This window comes from Cornus florida, unplaced genomic scaffold (assembly GCF_030987335.1).
Source record: "Cornus florida cultivar Cherokee Brave unplaced genomic scaffold, ASM3098733v1 CherokeeBrave_3.0.0_Hap2_Chr04, whole genome shotgun sequence".
Taxonomy (NCBI): Eukaryota; Viridiplantae; Streptophyta; class Magnoliopsida; order Cornales; family Cornaceae; genus Cornus; species Cornus florida.
Genome location: NW_026775574.1, coordinates 33,187,285 through 33,203,951, shown reverse-complemented (window position 1 = coordinate 33,203,951; position 16,667 = coordinate 33,187,285). Strand labels below are relative to the sequence as shown.

Below are 16,667 nucleotides of genomic sequence, written 5' to 3'. Positions count from 1 at the left end.
AAAATCAAAAGCAGATAAATCAGCTTGCAAACCAGCAAATATCTGTTTGGAAACTAAATTCTTTACATCTTTTTCCAGTACTTGTTTAGCAGCACTACAATCAATGCGTAACAAGAATTTCTGATTGATTAAATCATCTTGGAATTAAATTCATATTAGTGCACTCAAAAATAGATCCATGCACGACCAATGTTTATCAAAGTGCAGTTTTCTATTATAACATACACGTGTGTGTGCGCTTATATATGTTATATCATCCATATGCATGCACTAATGTACTTATATGTATGTACGCATACTGATATCATTTGTGTTCGCTTTTCATGCACTCTGTATTTGTTTTAGGCCCCGATGGGCAACTTTTCATGGATAAAGATTTTTATGGTTTGTTTCGAGTGGGCTCTTTGTTATGCCTCTCTTTTTATTTGGGCCTTGGTCCTTTCTCCTAGTAAGCTGTGGGTTTTAGCCTATCTCTTCTTGTTCCTGGGCTGAGGGCCTTTTTAGTCTTTGTTGTGTGACTTGTATCTTTTATATAGTTTTCTTCCTTAATGGCAAAAAAATAAAAAAAAATATAGTTCTCTACCTTTCAATAAATTTCATTTGTCCCAAAAACATTATTATTATTATTGCCTTCCATTTTTTTTCAGTTACATTATTTTTATACTTCAAAAAAATATATTCACACTTACCTACTAAACCTCTATAATGGACATGGTCCTTTTCGAACGAAGAAACAACTATTTTAAAAAATAATAATAATAAAAAACTAAAATTATACCCCACTTTTTGAAATGTGTTGTTCTTTAAGGACTTGTTTGGTACGCGTTTTACATATTTTTTATTACATTTGTTGCTGAATGTCTTGTATGGTAATAAAAAATATATGTTTAATGACATTCATTTGTCGTACGATTTTTAGAAGCAAAAAATGAAAAAGTATTGCAAGTTTGAAAATATAATGATTAGTTTTAAAATGTCATTTAAGAATTTAAAAAAAAAAAAAAATTATTTATGTCATTGTAACAAACACTACAGTGCAGAAATATGTAAATTCACTAAATTAGTGTTTTGATTTTTTACCACCATTCATGAAACGTTTTGATACTGTGCAACACAAAATAGTTTTTACTAAACGACGTTTTTTTTTTTACTGTTTACTGTTACAATACTTGACAAAAATAAAAACACCAAAAACAAAATATATACCAAAAGATCTAACACCTACTAATTGTTGTGCCCCCAGGGGCTTGGTAGAGTTGGTAAGTAACAACCTGGGGTACCATATGATCCAAGTTCGAGTCCGTCCATCCCTATTATATTTCCTGACTGAAATTGGTGCTGAGGACAGTATCCCTAAGTTTGTACTCTAGGGTAGGTCCCGAAGGGACCATACCTAGAGGAGTTCCTGATGCCAACCAAAAAAATAAAAAAAAAACTACTAATTTTCTAATTAATATTTTTATATGTATTTTTCAAGAATTAAACATTAAAAAATTATACAAAAACATTTGTGTGTGGTTAATAGGTTCGGAAAACTAGGAGTAAGTTTTAAAAAATATACTGAATAAAATAAAATAAAAAAGTATTAAAACAGAAAGAAGAAAAATATTTTCAAATAATTGCTTTTTATATTTCTCTAGTGGTTGAGAATTGTTTTCATATTTTCAGTAACCAAGCAGTCCCGAAGTTGCTGTTTCCTCTGCTCTACAGCTTTGGAGTTCGTATTCAAACCAAAGATTTTCAACTGCAAAGACCAAAACCATCATCAACAACAACAACCAAGAAAATGGCAGAGAAACTGGGCTCCCGAGAAACGTCACAGCTTCCTTCATGCCGGTACCTTGTCGCTCCATCAATCACTGTATTTTTCTTTTCCTTTTCCTTTTCCTTTGATTTTGACTTTTCTAGAATGGATTATCGGCTCATTTTTAGGGCTCAATGTCTATTATTAACCCCAAATAGTTAAAATTCTCGGGTTTGAACAATCAATTATCTGTTGAGACTTTGACATTACAAAAGTAATTGTTGATTGGTTCAAGTCGATCAGAGGGTTTTCGAGTAGGGGATCAAACCCTCGATGAGATCAACATCTACATCACTCTCCCTCCCGGCGTTCCCACGAAGCTCTTCTCCTGCAACATCCACCTCGAAGTTGGCATTAAAGGCAACCCTCCTTATCCTCTCATTTGTGGCTTGTGTAATCACTGAATCCACTGTTCTACGTGTGTATTAATAAATGGGCAATAAAATTCGAAATATGATTTTCTTTTTATGAAATTCTTATTGGTAAATCATTTTACTCTTATTCAAAATGGTGATGACTCTAAAATTTTCCACCATTTGCCTGAAAGAAACAAAATCATTAAGAAAGTTAGACAACAAAGTTCTTCCACTGCTGCCTTGGTCATTGCATTAGTGGGTTAGGTTAGACTAATAAGTGCTAGATATTGAAAATGGAAAATGTAGAATTTTTTTTTTTTTTTCAAACCCCTTTCTGTATTTTCAATTACTCATTAAGCTCCTTTCTGTATTTCAATTGCTCTCATTTGTTGCAGTGAACTTTAGTTTTTCCTTATCCTTGGTGTGGAGGGAAAAAATCCCCTCCAATAAGAATATTCCACGTTATCACAGATGTAAATCTATCTGCCAAAGGCCCGTCATGCTCAAACCCAAATTGAGTGTATTTTTAGCCCAAGACCACTGTTATCTGTCTTCCAACCTCCATCAAGGCCGAATCAAAAGGTCATCAGTCCAACTTTTTAATATTTAACATCCGGCCCGTTATTCAAGCCCAGCCGGATCAAAGTATGTTCAGCCCAGTTATTCAAGAATGCACAAGTCCTACCAGTTGAAGGATTTACCATAGAAGGAAAATTCTGAGATAAGAAGTTCTGTACAAGGCAAGTTCTATGCATGGAAAATTAGACAATGGAAAGAACTCTATTAGTAAAGAATGTTTATATAGAAAGAATTGGAGGACAAGCAACGCGAGTCCTACCATAATTCTATAATCTTTTGTATATAAATGGAGGCTTAGACCTCCAATAAAGAGATCAAGCAATTCTACGCTTCTCTATATACTGTTCTTGTTTATTTTTATTGTTTGTTGAGTGAGTTGTTTTATTTCTCTTAATCATTATTGGTTGGGTGAAATTTTGCACCTACACTTTAGCGCCGTCTGTGGGAATCGTATAGAAATATATCCCCACCAAAGTTACGACACTTCAAATTAAAATCTCCAAATCCAGCAACGTGACTTGAAATTAAAATCTTCAAGTCCAGGATTTGAACCCAAGTCCTCTCCAATAACGACTTTCATGGCCAAAAGTCACGTTGATGAATACGCTTTCGGACAATAATGCGTACCAAAGCTGATGAATGGAAAACCCAAGAGGCATCACATGTGTTTGCCCTGCAATCAGATGTCCATCGGAGTCCACAAAGCCTTAAGTTAATCAGATAAGTGTTTTGATTTTGATTTCCTGTTAATTTTGATTATATATATATAATCTTGAGCAACAAATCCATGCATAATTATTGTTCATACTAATCTGAACTCAAGATTATTAAGTCGAGTTGATCTTCAGAACTCGAGTCTGTAACTTGACCATCAGGTTAATAGAAAAAATAATTTTGAAAAAAAAAATAAATAAGTTCATGTTTTTGAAGAAACTTGAATTAGCTGGAACACTTTTTCCGGCAATTTCTTGCTGCTTTTGGCCCCAATTTCTGGGAATCCCAACTTATAAAACTCTGCAAAGAATTAGAAAATCGATTAGGGTTGGGAAGAATTGATATAACTGAAATTCTTGGCGATTTGCCTAAAATTCAGAAGCTTACTTTCTATGCATTTTTTGTGAAGTTTGTGGCAGCAATGTTTGATTATTTGACAGCACTAGACTGCGTGACATGACATTGGATCAACTTCGAATTATGCTAATGATAAGTTTAACATTACAAGAGAATTGATATGTTTTCGAGCATCATCAAGAGCAGAAACAATGTGGGTGGACTGAAGAGCCGATTAATTGGCAATCATGAGGAGATCATACACTCGGCAATGGACCCCAAATCCAAAGTCGGAGACATGCTCGATCTCTGAGATGGAGTCGCTGGCGGTCCGGATCTCACGTCAGGTGTGTCATCGTTCTCATAATCGGACGTGCTGGAACGGGTGGAGGCAAGGGTGGATCGGGCAGAGACCGATTCGGGATCCAAATGAAATCGATTCATGGATAAGATCTGATAAAACTCCTTCTGAAGTCATTTCATAGCGATTTGTATAAGGTTTTAGGCTCGCACAAGCATGTCGAAGGTTGAGATCGGCCAATTTTCATAACAACCCCCAGTTGTACAAGCCGCCATTGCCACAGCGGCCTAGACCGTCACCACCAGCCAAGTCCGCCGAATGCACCGACGAGAAGTCACAGCCGCTTCCTCATGACCGTACCGGAGTTCATCCCAGCCGAACCACCCGTCTTCCACAAGCTCGCCGGCTATCCTCATCAGCGCCGGCTGCATCCTCACCAAGCTCGCAGATCTGTCTCGCCGGTGGTTTTCACCTCACCAGCCGTCCATCTCTACCGCGAGCTTGCCGACCAACTTCATCCTCGTCAAGCCGTCGCCCACAGGCCGAACAGCCCGCCGTCCATCACAACTTCTCCTTGCTCGCCTCCTTTGTTAATTACAAACTTGTATCAGTTTATATATATATATATATAGCCTAATGGTCACTGTTTGGGTGCAAATGTAAAGCTATTCTAGTTTTGGATTAGTCCAGAACTAAACCCGCTTGGTAACCTTATTTGAGAACTGGTTCTGTGGTAACCCAGTTCGGGAAAAAAAAAATTATATTGCCGATTTGAATTGGGGACTCATTTTGGAGCATTCAAAGCTTCGTCTTCCGAGATAGCTTGGTCTTCCAAGAACCGAAGAAATCAGGCTCTTAGGTCGGCAAAGTTCTTCCCAGCATTCCATTTTTCAAGGCTAACGGTGAAATAAAGGCTTTCAGAAAATTTTTAAAGATCGGTTGCCGCTCAATGCCACAAAATTTAGCAGACTCATCAGCCGGGCATTTCAAACATCCCAGGCCTTATCAGACGCGAATCTCTCTAATCAGATAAGTTTCCCAACTTTAATTTTACAGTTAAGATTAAGCTTTTCGTGCTAAAAATCTTTATTAAAAATTAAATACATATTAAATATATATATATATATATATATATATATATATATATATATATTTACGCATGCTCATTATACATAAAGATTTATGACTCGGCTCAAATTGCATATTCAGTATACTCTATTGAGTAAAATATAAAAAAGAGACCACCTGAATTTCTGTCTCTGTCAACACTCAACAAATTCTTTAATCTCTTTTTCTTCGATTATAATCCTCTACGGATTCATCCATCTCTCCCTCATCGAGGATTTTTAGCATTGCAATTTTAGTTTTATCCACTAGTTGTTTTGCTCACGATTCACTTTGATCAAAATTTTAGATTATATCCATTCGTTGTTCACTGAAGGTTGATAATTGGTCAAAACCTTAGGACCACAATACTTAATATTGTTGGTTCAGACTCTTCAGAGAGATGCACTACTTCATCACTACTCAACTAAAAGAAGATTTTGATCCTCTACATTGACTTCTGAAATTTATACTTGAATGAAGATCAGAGGCCAAAGGCATTGTTGAATGCACAAGTTATACTATTTTGTCTGTTGCTCGAAATCCTAAAATATTACATACATTGAATAATTTCAATGTACTTGATAAACAAAAACGAGTAAATACTTGTTGCTAATTAGAATTTCTGATACATAAGAAGTTCTTAAAATTCTTTCTTTCCTTTATCAGTTGCTATATGCTACGTGTAATCATTTTACATGCTTCTGGTAACTTTATTTATGAATAACTTTGTATTTACTCCGTATTCGTATGCTAATTAATATTTGGGTTGATTTCTTTTCTGTGCATTGCAAGACAGATTGATCCCCAAGTGTAGTGGCGAATAGATCAACTATGCAGCTATGCTATATATGGCCTCAAAACGGCAAAAAAAAAAAAAAAAAAAAAAAAAACCCTCGAACCTCAAGAGTTCGACGGCATCAAAAACTCTCAAGGCACAAAGCCGAGGGACAACAAAGTCTCGGACCTCAGGAGTCCGTAGGCACCAAAAAACAAAATTTCCTCTAAGGCACACAGAACTGTTATCTTCGGACCTCAAGAGTCCGCAGATTTCAAAATTCCTCTAAGGAATAATATTCATCTTCGGATCTCAAGAGTCCGCAGATTTCAAACTTCCTCTAAGGCACACAGAGCTGCCGAGGAATAAAATTCATCTTTGTACCTCAAGAGTCTGCAGATTTCAAACTTCCTCTAAGGCACACAGAACTGCCGAGGAATAAAATTTATCTTCGGACCTCAAGAGTCCGCAGATTTCAAAATTCCTCTAAGGAATAAAATTCATCTTCGGACCTCAAGAGTCCGCAAATTTCAAACTTCCTCTAAGGCCTACAGAACTGCCGAGGAATAAAATTTATCTTCGGACCTCAAGAGTCCGCAGATTTCAAAATTCCTCTAAGGAATAAAATTCATCTTCGGACCTCTAGAGTCCGTAGATTTCAAACTTCCTCTAAGGCACACAGAGCTGCCGAGGAATAAAATTTATCTTCGGACCTCAAGAGTTCGCAGATTTCAAACTTCCTCTAAGCACACACAGCTGCCGAGGAATAAAATTCATCTTCAAGAGTCCAAGGATTTCAAAATTCCTCTAACGCATAATGAGCTGCAACGAGGAATAAAATTTCATGAAAGTTACCTCAAATACGTCTAAAGTTAATTTTTCATGAAAAAATTCTCTAAGGTACAAAACAGTGCCGATTAAAAATTACATGAAAATTACCTCGAACTCAAATACGTCGAAGGTTAAATTTTCATTTAAACTCCTCCAAAGCACAAAGAGTGCCGATGCGTATAGTTACATGAAAATTATCTACATCGCCGCCATCAAACAAGACATATTTTTCTTTCCTTCATAGGGGCAATACCTTCCATAATGGGGGCAATATAAGCAGCCCTAAAGGGATATTAAAAAAAGAAAACATATTCTCTCTTTTTTAAGCCCAGATTATTTGGCCTAAATACAGTTCCTCTCAGGTTCAGAGCCGAGGAACTTACTACCTCGGACCTCAAGAGTCCGATACATTACAGTTCCTCTCAGGCCAATAGCCAAGAAACTTAGTACCTCGGACCTCAAGAGTCCGATACTTTACAGTTCCTCTCAGCTCATAGCCGAGGAACTTATTACCTCGGATCTCGAGAGTCCGATAAATTATAGTTCCTCTCAGCTCATAGCCGAGGAACTTATTACCTCGGACCTCGAGAATCCGATACATTACAGTTTCTCTCAGCTCATAGCCGAGGAACTTATTACCTCGGACCTCCAGAGTCTAGTACATTACAGTTCTTCCCAGGCTTATGGCCGAGGAACTTAGTACCTCAGACCTCGAGAGTCCAGTAAATTACAGTTTCTCTCAGGCTTATGGCCGAGGAACTACATGCCTCGGACCTCCAGAGTCCGGTACATTACAGTTCCTCTCAGACTCATGGCCGAGGAACTACACGCTTCGGACCTCAAGCATCCGGTACAAAACTGTTCTTCTTAGGCTCATGGCCGAGAAATAAACATTCGCCTTCAGACCTCAGGAGTCCGAGTACCTCAAAGTTTCTTTAAGGCACAAAAGTGCCGCAAAACAACATGACATGAAAATTACCTCGAACTCAAAGAAATCGACGGTTAAAGTTTTCATATCAAATCCTCTGAAGCACAGAGTAGTGTCGAGGGTATAAATTACCTCGGAATGCTAATCAGGAAAGTTGAAGCTAATTGTTCAAGAAAAACACTATGTTGATCTCCAGGATGATCATTAAAAATGATCACCATCATTATTCATTAAGGCTAGTCACCCAAGCTAATCGCCAAGAGTGATCATCGTCAATCTGAAAAAATAAAAGCGCCAATAGCTTGAACAGAAGAAGGCTCAACATAAGACGCCACCTCTGAGCATGGGGGAACCTCAACTACAACCTCCTCAGAAGCCTTGATTTTGGATCTTCGTATTTTCCAAGAAGATAAATATAAGTCACTGCCTTCAAGGCATACTGTCTCAATTTTTCAATTTCCTCTAGTTATGACTGTCACGTCAAACTAAAGGGAATTGGGGGCAAAGTGTGGAGGGAAAAAATCCCCTCCAATAAGAATATTCCACGTTATCACAGATGTAAATCTATCTGCCAAAGGCCCGTCATGCTCAAACCCAAATTGAGTGTATTTTTAGCCCAAGACCACTGTTATCTGTCTTCCAACCTCCATCAAGGCCGAATCAAAAGGTCATCAGTCCAACTTTTTAATATTTAACATCCGGCCCATTATTCAAGCCCAGCCGGATCAAAGTATGTTCAGCCCAGTTATTCAAGAATGCACAAGTCCTACCAGTTGAAGGATTTACCATAGAAGGAAAATTCTGAGATAAGAAGTTCTGTACAAGGCAAGTTCTATGCATGGAAAATTAGACAATGGAAAGAACTCTATTAGTAAAGAATGTTTATATAGAAAGAATTGGAGGACAAGCAACGCGAGTCCTACCATAATTCTACAATCTTTTGTATATAAATAGAGGCTTAGACCTCCAATAAAGAGATCAAGCAATTCTACGCTTCTCTATATACTGTTCTTGTTTATTTTTATTGTTTGTTGAGTGAGTTGTTTTATTTCTCTTAATCATTATTGGTTGGGTGAAATTTTGCACCTACACTTGGGATCTTCAGTCTTCCTTTTCAAAATTTCCATGGTTCCATTAGTCAATTTGTGGCAAGTGATTCTACTTTTGCTGATTTTGTAAATGATTAAGCTGAATCTAGACACCCTTTTGTTATCACCATAGACTTCAAGAGAGTGCTTTCTTGGCCAAAGGAGCCATTAAGTGTTTTATCTTTGAAGATTGATAGTGGTTGTACTTGTGTCAATGCTAGTGAAGAAAATGAATTATTGTAATCGTCATTGGGTATCTGGCTACATTGTATACTTTTGAAAAATTCTACCATCAGAGTTGACTTCATTGACCACAATTCGTATATATAAATGTGTGGTTTGCGTAAAATGATATCAGAAATCACAACTTCTTAACTAAAATGGAGCTTCTGAACTTGGGCTTAATCATGTCAAGGTCAGTTGTCAATGTTTCCATCTATGTTATAATTTTATGTTGCATAATCTTGCTGCATTCAGGCTTTCCTGTCACCATGGCTATTTCTAGACTCGGAGGGAATGAAACAGACACGCATTACTCGCATTCAAGGCCAAAATAATGAAGGATCCCCTCCAGGCGCTCAGCTCATGGAACGAGTCAGTTCACTTCTGTAAGTGGCATGGTGTTACATGCGGTCACCGACACCAGAGAGTAACCATGTTGGAGTTGCAGTGGGACCTATTTCTCCATACATAGGAAATTTGAGCTTTCTTAGAAAACTAGATCTCCAGAACAATACCTTCAATCATGTCATCCCTCCAGAAGTTGGTCGATTGAAAAAACTGCAGTACTTGGGGCTGAACAATAATTCTATTGAAGGTGAAATTCCAGCCAAAATTTCTGGTTGCTCTGCCCTTATTTTCTTTTCTGTTTTTTGCAACAGTCTGGTGGTAAAATTCCTGCGGAGCTTGGCTCCTTGTCAAAACTTGAAGTAATTTATGCTGATAATAACAATCTAGTGGGAGGTAGCCCTCCTACTTTAGGGAATTTATCATCCCTTCGGGAATTTTATGTAACCATAAATAATTTAGTAGGGAGCATTCCGGATGCTCTATGCAGATTGTCAAACCTTACTGATGTGGGAATGGGTGGGAATGGGTTCTCTGGTGAGATCCCTCCTTCACTTTTTAATCACTCCTCTCTTGAGTATTGATGTGTCAAGCAACCAAATTCAAGGGAGCCTTCCCTTGAGCTTTGGCATCACAATCTCAAACCTTCAATTCCTTCGCCGTGAACCAATTCTTCGGTTCCATTCCTGTTTCAATTTCAAATGCAACAAATCTAGAATTCCTTATGGCTGGTGCAAACAAGCTCACAGGAAAAGTTCCTACTCTCGAAAAGCTGCGCAAACTTCAGCGGTTTGTAGTTTACTCCAATAAGCTTGGAAGTGGGGAAGCCGATGACTTGAGCTATCTATCCTCTTTGACCAATGCCACCAGCTTGGAGACCTTGTATCTGGGAGACAACAATTTCGGAGGGAAGTTGCTCGAGTCCATTGGCAATCTCTCAACTAAGCTTATTAGATTGTCTTTAGTGTACAATCATATAATTGGTGACATTCCAACAGGTATATTGAATCTTGTTAACCTGGAGATCTTAAATATGAAAGCCAATCAATTTACAGGTAACATTCCCCATGACATTGGTAGACTTCAAAAGCTACAACACTTAGCTTTTGTAGAAAACAAGTTGTCAGGAAATATCCCGTCTTCTATTGGAAATTTAACTTTTTTAACCAATGTTTGGTTAAATGAAAACAATCTCAGTGGCAACATCCCTTCTAGTCTTGGGAAATGCCAACAATTGCTATTATTGCATCTTGGTCAAAACCACCTCAGTGGTACAATACCACAACAGATTTTTGGTCTCTCCTCATTATCAATAGGTCTAGACCTTTCCGGAAACCACTTAGTTGGCTCTCTTCCCACGGAAGTTGGAAATTTGAAAAATATTGGTTACTTGGATGTTTCTGACAATGAGTTATTCGGCCAAGTTCCTGACTCTCTTGGTAGCTGTATAACATTGGAAATCCTACTTTTGCACAAATTTTTTTTTAATGGGACCATTCCCTCATCTTTGAGATCTTTGAGAGGTATTGTAACTTTAGATCTATCGCAGAACAACTTCTCTGGTGAAATTCCAGACTATTTGGAGGGATTTGAGGTTTTGCAGCATTTGAATCTATCTTTTAATGATTTGGAGGGCACGGTACCAAGAAAAGGCATCTTTCAGAATGCAAGTGCAATTTCAGTCACAGGAAATAGTAAGCTATGCGGTGGTATACCTGAACTAAAGCTACCTGTATGCAAATCCAAAGGATCTAGAAAAAAGAGTTCAGCTGTTTCCTTAAAATTAGTAATCACTATATCTTGCGGGCTTGTGGGACTAATTTTGCTGTTGTTTGTTCTATATTTTTTCTGGTCTAGAAAGACAAAAAAGGTTCCCTCTTCAGGTTCACAAGCAAATTCACTCCTAAAAGTGTCTTATCAAAGTCTCCTTCAAGCTACTGATAGGTTCTCTGTAGCCAATTTGATTGTTATGGGTAGTTTTGGGTCCGATTATAAAGGAATCCTTGATCAGGATGGATCCATTATTGCCGTGAAGGTACTTAACCTTGCACACCATGGGGCTTCCAAGAGTTTCTTAGCTGAGTGTGAGGCTTTGAGAAACATCAGGCATCGAAATCTTCTGAAGGTGATAACTGCATGTTCAAGTATTGATCATCAAGGTAATGACTTAAAGGCCTTAGTTTATGAGTTCATGGAAAAAGGCAGTCTAGAGGAGTGGTTGCACCCAAATCCAACTGAAGATTTCACACATGAGGTGCCCAAGAAGTTAAACTTTCTTCAGAGATTGAATATTGCTATCGATATGGCTTGTGCTGTAGATTATCTTCACCATCAAGGCCAGACACCAATAGTACACTGTGATCTCAAGCCAAGCAATGTTCTTTTAGATGATGAAATGACTGCACATGTTGGTGACTTTGGGTTGGCAAAATTCCTTGCTGCAACCACCTATGATGCTGCTAATCATACAAGCTCGATTGGAGTAAGGGGATCTGTCGGTTAGACTGCTCCAGGTAGGCATACTTTTCGACAATTCTTAATTGTTTTACTTATTCTTTCTATTTCCATGTTGTTTATTTATTTTGGAGCATTTCATATGTAATGGATTTAATTGCAAAATACGTGAAGCAGAGAAAACAGAACTCTATCAAGAATCCAACAATAAAACCCTCAGCTGTAGTTTCAAATGCCAATACAAATGGAGCAAACTGATAATGGTTCTTGTTGGGGATAAAACCCTAAAATAATTCTTCTCAAAATGTCCTTTTGTGGATTTCATTAAGAATGGATTTGCATTTGGCTTATGATGGTTGCTAAACTGAAATTTGTTTTGTGTTTGATTAGTTGTTTGTTAGTAGTACATGTAAGAATCATAATTCAATCTTTTCATTTGAATGAGATAAATCCTTTCTATGGAAGTCAAAAGCAATATCTCCTTGACAAATTAATTTATCCAATTTTTCCATACCAAGAGAATGTAGACAAAAGGGTTCTTTCTTCTATATATTTTTGTATTAAAATCCTTTATAATTAATTATCATGTGCATTACAGAGTATGGTATGAGAAGTGAGGTGTCAACAAAGGGTGATGTATATAGCTTCGGCATCCTCCTTCTCGAAATATTCGCTAGGAAGAGACCCACCGATGACATGTTTAGAGATGGTTTAAACCTTCGTGACTTTGTCAAGGCCACTTTGCCTGAGAAAGTTGAAGAGATTGCAGCATGTTTAGAGATGGTTTAAACCTTCATGACTTTGTCAAGGCCACTTTGTTTGAGAAAGTTGAAGAGATTGCAGATCCCGTCCTCCTCCAGGAAAATGCAAATGATGAGCTTGCAAGCCCAATCGATACTAATAATCAAAGAAGCACAAGAAGCCAAAAATTTCAAGGTTGCTTGGTTTCAATATTTGAAATCGAGGTAGCTTGTTCTACAGAATTGGCCAGTGAAAGAATGAACATTACTGATGTAGTAGTTGAGTTACATTCAGTCAGGGATATTTTTCGTGGGACGGGAAAACATGTAGCATGAAAAACTATGAATGCACCCCAATCAACAGGTAATATCCTGTCTTATAATTGATTTAAGTAAAAGAATTGGATTCAGTTCTCTATCCACAACTTCATACCAAGTAAGCCTATTCTAGATAGATGATCAAAGAGTCATGAGGTTCATAAACTTCCTCGTATATGTGTGTGTTTGTGTGTGTTTTGCTGACATGAAACAAAGTAGGCTTGTAGCTGTAGACCATAATCATGTCGCATAGAGATTGATTTAGATTGTAAGTTCTACATAGCATTTGGCTTGAATCTATTGGTCGTATAAATAAATTGTTTAAAAAGCAGTGATATTTGGATCTCAATATTTGACCTCAATGCGATCAATTGCTAAATCAATGAACTTCATTCTTATTAATCTACATTCAGCCTCTTGATCTGAGTTTATTCAGACATGAGCAATGAATTAATAATTTGATTTTTTAATCAAATTCATATTAATCAAACTAAAACCTAGTCCACTGTGTGTATATATCTGTCTTCCATATTGATGCACGAACATAGTACTTGTATGTATGCATACTGATCAGTTGTTTCAATTGAAAGTTAATAATGCACGGAGCTAATTAATTGTCCTCTACTCATTATACACGCAGGAGATCGATGATTCTTCATGTGGAGAGCGTTCAATTCGCAAGTTAAATAATTCTTCTGACCACATAAGAAGATCATTTCCATTTTCTTTGTTTCATGTATCTGTTTTATGCCCCAATGTGCAACCTTCCTTGTTTCATTTCCATTCTAGTACTACGAGAATCGATACGCAATTACAAGTTTGTTAGTCTATCTGAATTAATAAAACTAATACTTCTGGAATACTTGAGGAGAGTTCAATGTCTCGTCTTTTTGTTGGAGTTGGTGTTGCTGACTCATACTTAGATACTATATTCAGGAAAGACTGACTGCATTGAAGAGTAAAAAGTTAAATTGGCTGTACTAAAACTACGGTTCTATTTGTTTGAGGGTAAAATATTTTTAAAAAATAATTTTTTTATGTTTTTCAGTGTTTGATGGTCCCAAAATAAAAAAATCTTTTACAAAGTAAAATAATTTTTCTAAAGTTAACCAAAACAACTTACCAATTAACCATCCTAAAGTTATTTCCAAACCCATCAATTTCCCCCTCAATCAGCCCAGCAAAAGCATATGATGTCCAAAATGTCAGTCAAGTACATCAAGTAAGCAGTCGAGAGAGAGATAAATAGTTCGATCCCAGTGGCCAAAAGCAGTCGAGAGAGAGATAAAGAGACGGGACCTTATAGAGAGAGGAGTGTTTAAAGAGAGAAAGAAATGAGCTCACAAGCAAAAAGGTACATACAATCAAAGCAACACAAGAAGTCAAAATTTTCAATTAACACTTAACTAGTTAGTGAGCCAATTATCTTTTACTTATCATAGGTGATAGAGTACCAACTAAATACTTTTATTTGTTTATACATCGTCTTGATGATTTTTTTATTAGTAGCTTTGTAATTGTGAAAGTGAAGGTGGGTTATATTGTAAAAAAAAAAAAATTAGATACCAAACTTTACTCAAACGCAATTTTAAACACTCCGATTTTTAGTTTTATCGAAACGCATTTTTTTATTAAACATCTACTCCTAAAAGTACCAAACATTATTGAACGCTATTTTTCAAATTGAAGGCGCTTTTAATGGCTACAAACGTCATCCCAAACGGGCTTTAGTCTTTGTTGTGTGACATGTATCTGCAGTAGTAGTTTTCTTTCTTTCAATAAATTTCATTTGTCCGAAAAAAAAAATATATATATAACTATTATGTATGCTTTCAATTTTTCTCATTTACACTGTAATTCGTTACTTACAATATTTTGAAAAAAAATGATATAATTATTCTTCCAAAAAAAAAAAATATTCACACTCAACTACCAAACCTCTAGTCTGAAACCCGAATAGTATGGTCCTTTTCGAGAGAGAGTGGTTGAGACTTGAGATTTCAAATGTGAGTATTGGCAACAACTAATAAAAGACAAAATAAAATTATACTCCACTTTTCGAAGTGTCATGTCTCGAACGGATTATTATACTACGTGAGCAAGTCAGGATGGTAACTACTAAAAAATAAAGAAAAGGTATTCTTAAATACTCCGACTCCTTTGTGATTACTAACTATTACTAAAGTTAATTTTGATGGAGCAAATTGACATCTTAAAATTAAAAGTGAATGAAATTTAGTATATAATTTTAAACTATTTTTTTTTCAATTTTAATTTTAAAGTGTCGATTCTATTCCCAAACATAGAATAAGTAATTAATAGATTAATGGTATAATTGTTGCTATTTCTTAAATAAATTATCAGAAAATGAAAAATATACAAGGCACAATGTATGTGCACTCTTCTTAGGAGGCCACAAATATAAAAGATCGGTTTAGTTTAATTTTCTTATTAATTTTTTAATTTTTTTTCAAGAATTAAAAATTAAAAAATTGTACAAAAATATTTTGTGTGACTGATAGGTTGGAAAACTATCTGAAGAAAATTAAGTTAAAAAAATATATAAATTAAAATAAAATAATTAAAACAGAAACAAGAAAAATATTGTCAATAAACTAGCCGCATTTTATAGTGCACTCTAAACTAGCGTTATGACTTTGAGTCATGTTTTCTGAGTAACCAAACAGTCCCGAAGTTGCTGTTTCGTCTGCCCACCCGGCTTAGCTTAAGGATTAAGCTCCACAGATTTGCAGTTCGTAATCAAACCAAAGATTTGCAACAATCAATTTGCTGCATTGTTGATTTCTACTTCTTAATACCACATCATCAACAACAACAACCAATAAAATGGTAGAGAAACTGGCTCTTGAGAAGCGTCACAGCTTCCTTCATGCCGGTACCTTGTCGCTCCCATTAATCATTGTCTTTTTCTTTTCCTTTTCCTTTGATTTTCACTTTTCTATAATGAATTGAATTTCTGGCACATTTTTAGGGCTCAATGTCTATTATTAATCACAAATAGTTAAAATTCTAGGGTTTCAACAATCAATTTGCTACAATGTTGATTTCTGCTTCTTAACATCACTTAAAGCTTTCCAAAGCTCAGGACTGGTTAGTGATCTTTTAAGTAAGAAAGATGCAGTAGAATGGAGGTTTTCATAAGTTTCTTTTTATTTGAAACATTTAGGATTTTAGTGTTCAACATATTACTATTAATCTATTAATTACTATTAAAGATTTAGGCAACAACTATTAAAAAAAAAAAAAAAAAATGATGTTAATCATATTACCATTAAAGACTTAGATTAAGAGGTATTACCTATCCTTTCTATTTGAAAGATTTAGGATTTTAGTGTTCAACCAGACAAACAAGTGATTATGGAATCTGTAGATGCTAAAATTTTAATGGACTTTTGTTTTGACAAAGAAGTGATTATGGGTCTAATGTTTAATTAAGTTATTTAATTGGCCTACGTTTGATCCACTTAAATTATTTAATCAGCCCAGCCCAGATGATTAAATGAAAAGACAATTATTCATAATAAAATATATTTGGAATAATTATTTTTATGGATAATTATCACAATATAACCGGCTCGGCCTAGTTAAAATTTTGTCCTTATCAAGAAAGGACACGTGTCATCATCCTATTAATCCAAGAAACCTATAAATAGAGGCATGGGGAAGGAGGAAGGGGTCCAGAAACTCAGAGACTCAAAAATCAAAAGGGCCAGAAATCTAGACCAAAATTGCAGCGACCCGAACCCAG

At 36.1% G+C, this 16,667-nt stretch overlaps 1 protein-coding gene across 2 annotated transcripts; it reads left to right on the top strand.

The window, feature by feature from the left end:
* The first annotated feature begins 1,401 nt into the window (after positions 1–1,401).
* Positions 1,402–13,743, top strand: LOC132303124 (probable LRR receptor-like serine/threonine-protein kinase At3g47570). Of its 2 annotated transcripts, none has more exons than XM_059800228.1 (4): positions 1,402–1,861; positions 9,297–11,899; positions 12,439–12,944; positions 13,539–13,743. In XM_059800228.1, exon 2 carries the CDS (start codon positions 10,111–10,113, stop codon positions 11,887–11,889), a length of 1,779 nt encoding a protein of 592 aa, XP_059656211.1. In that variant the 5' UTR covers positions 1,402–1,861; positions 9,297–10,110; the 3' UTR covers positions 11,890–11,899; positions 12,439–12,944; positions 13,539–13,743. The 2 variants fall into 2 exon arrangements, with proteins under 2 accessions (XP_059656211.1, XP_059656210.1); XM_059800227.1 differs by having other exon boundaries at positions 2,556–11,899.
* Positions 13,744–16,667: the final 2,924 nt, after the last annotated feature.

Excerpts from the sequence above, each read along its gene's own strand:
- LOC132303124 (XM_059800228.1), top strand. The coding sequence starts at position 10,111 with ATGGCTGGTGCAAACAAGCTCACAGGAAAAGTTCCTACTCTCGAAAAG.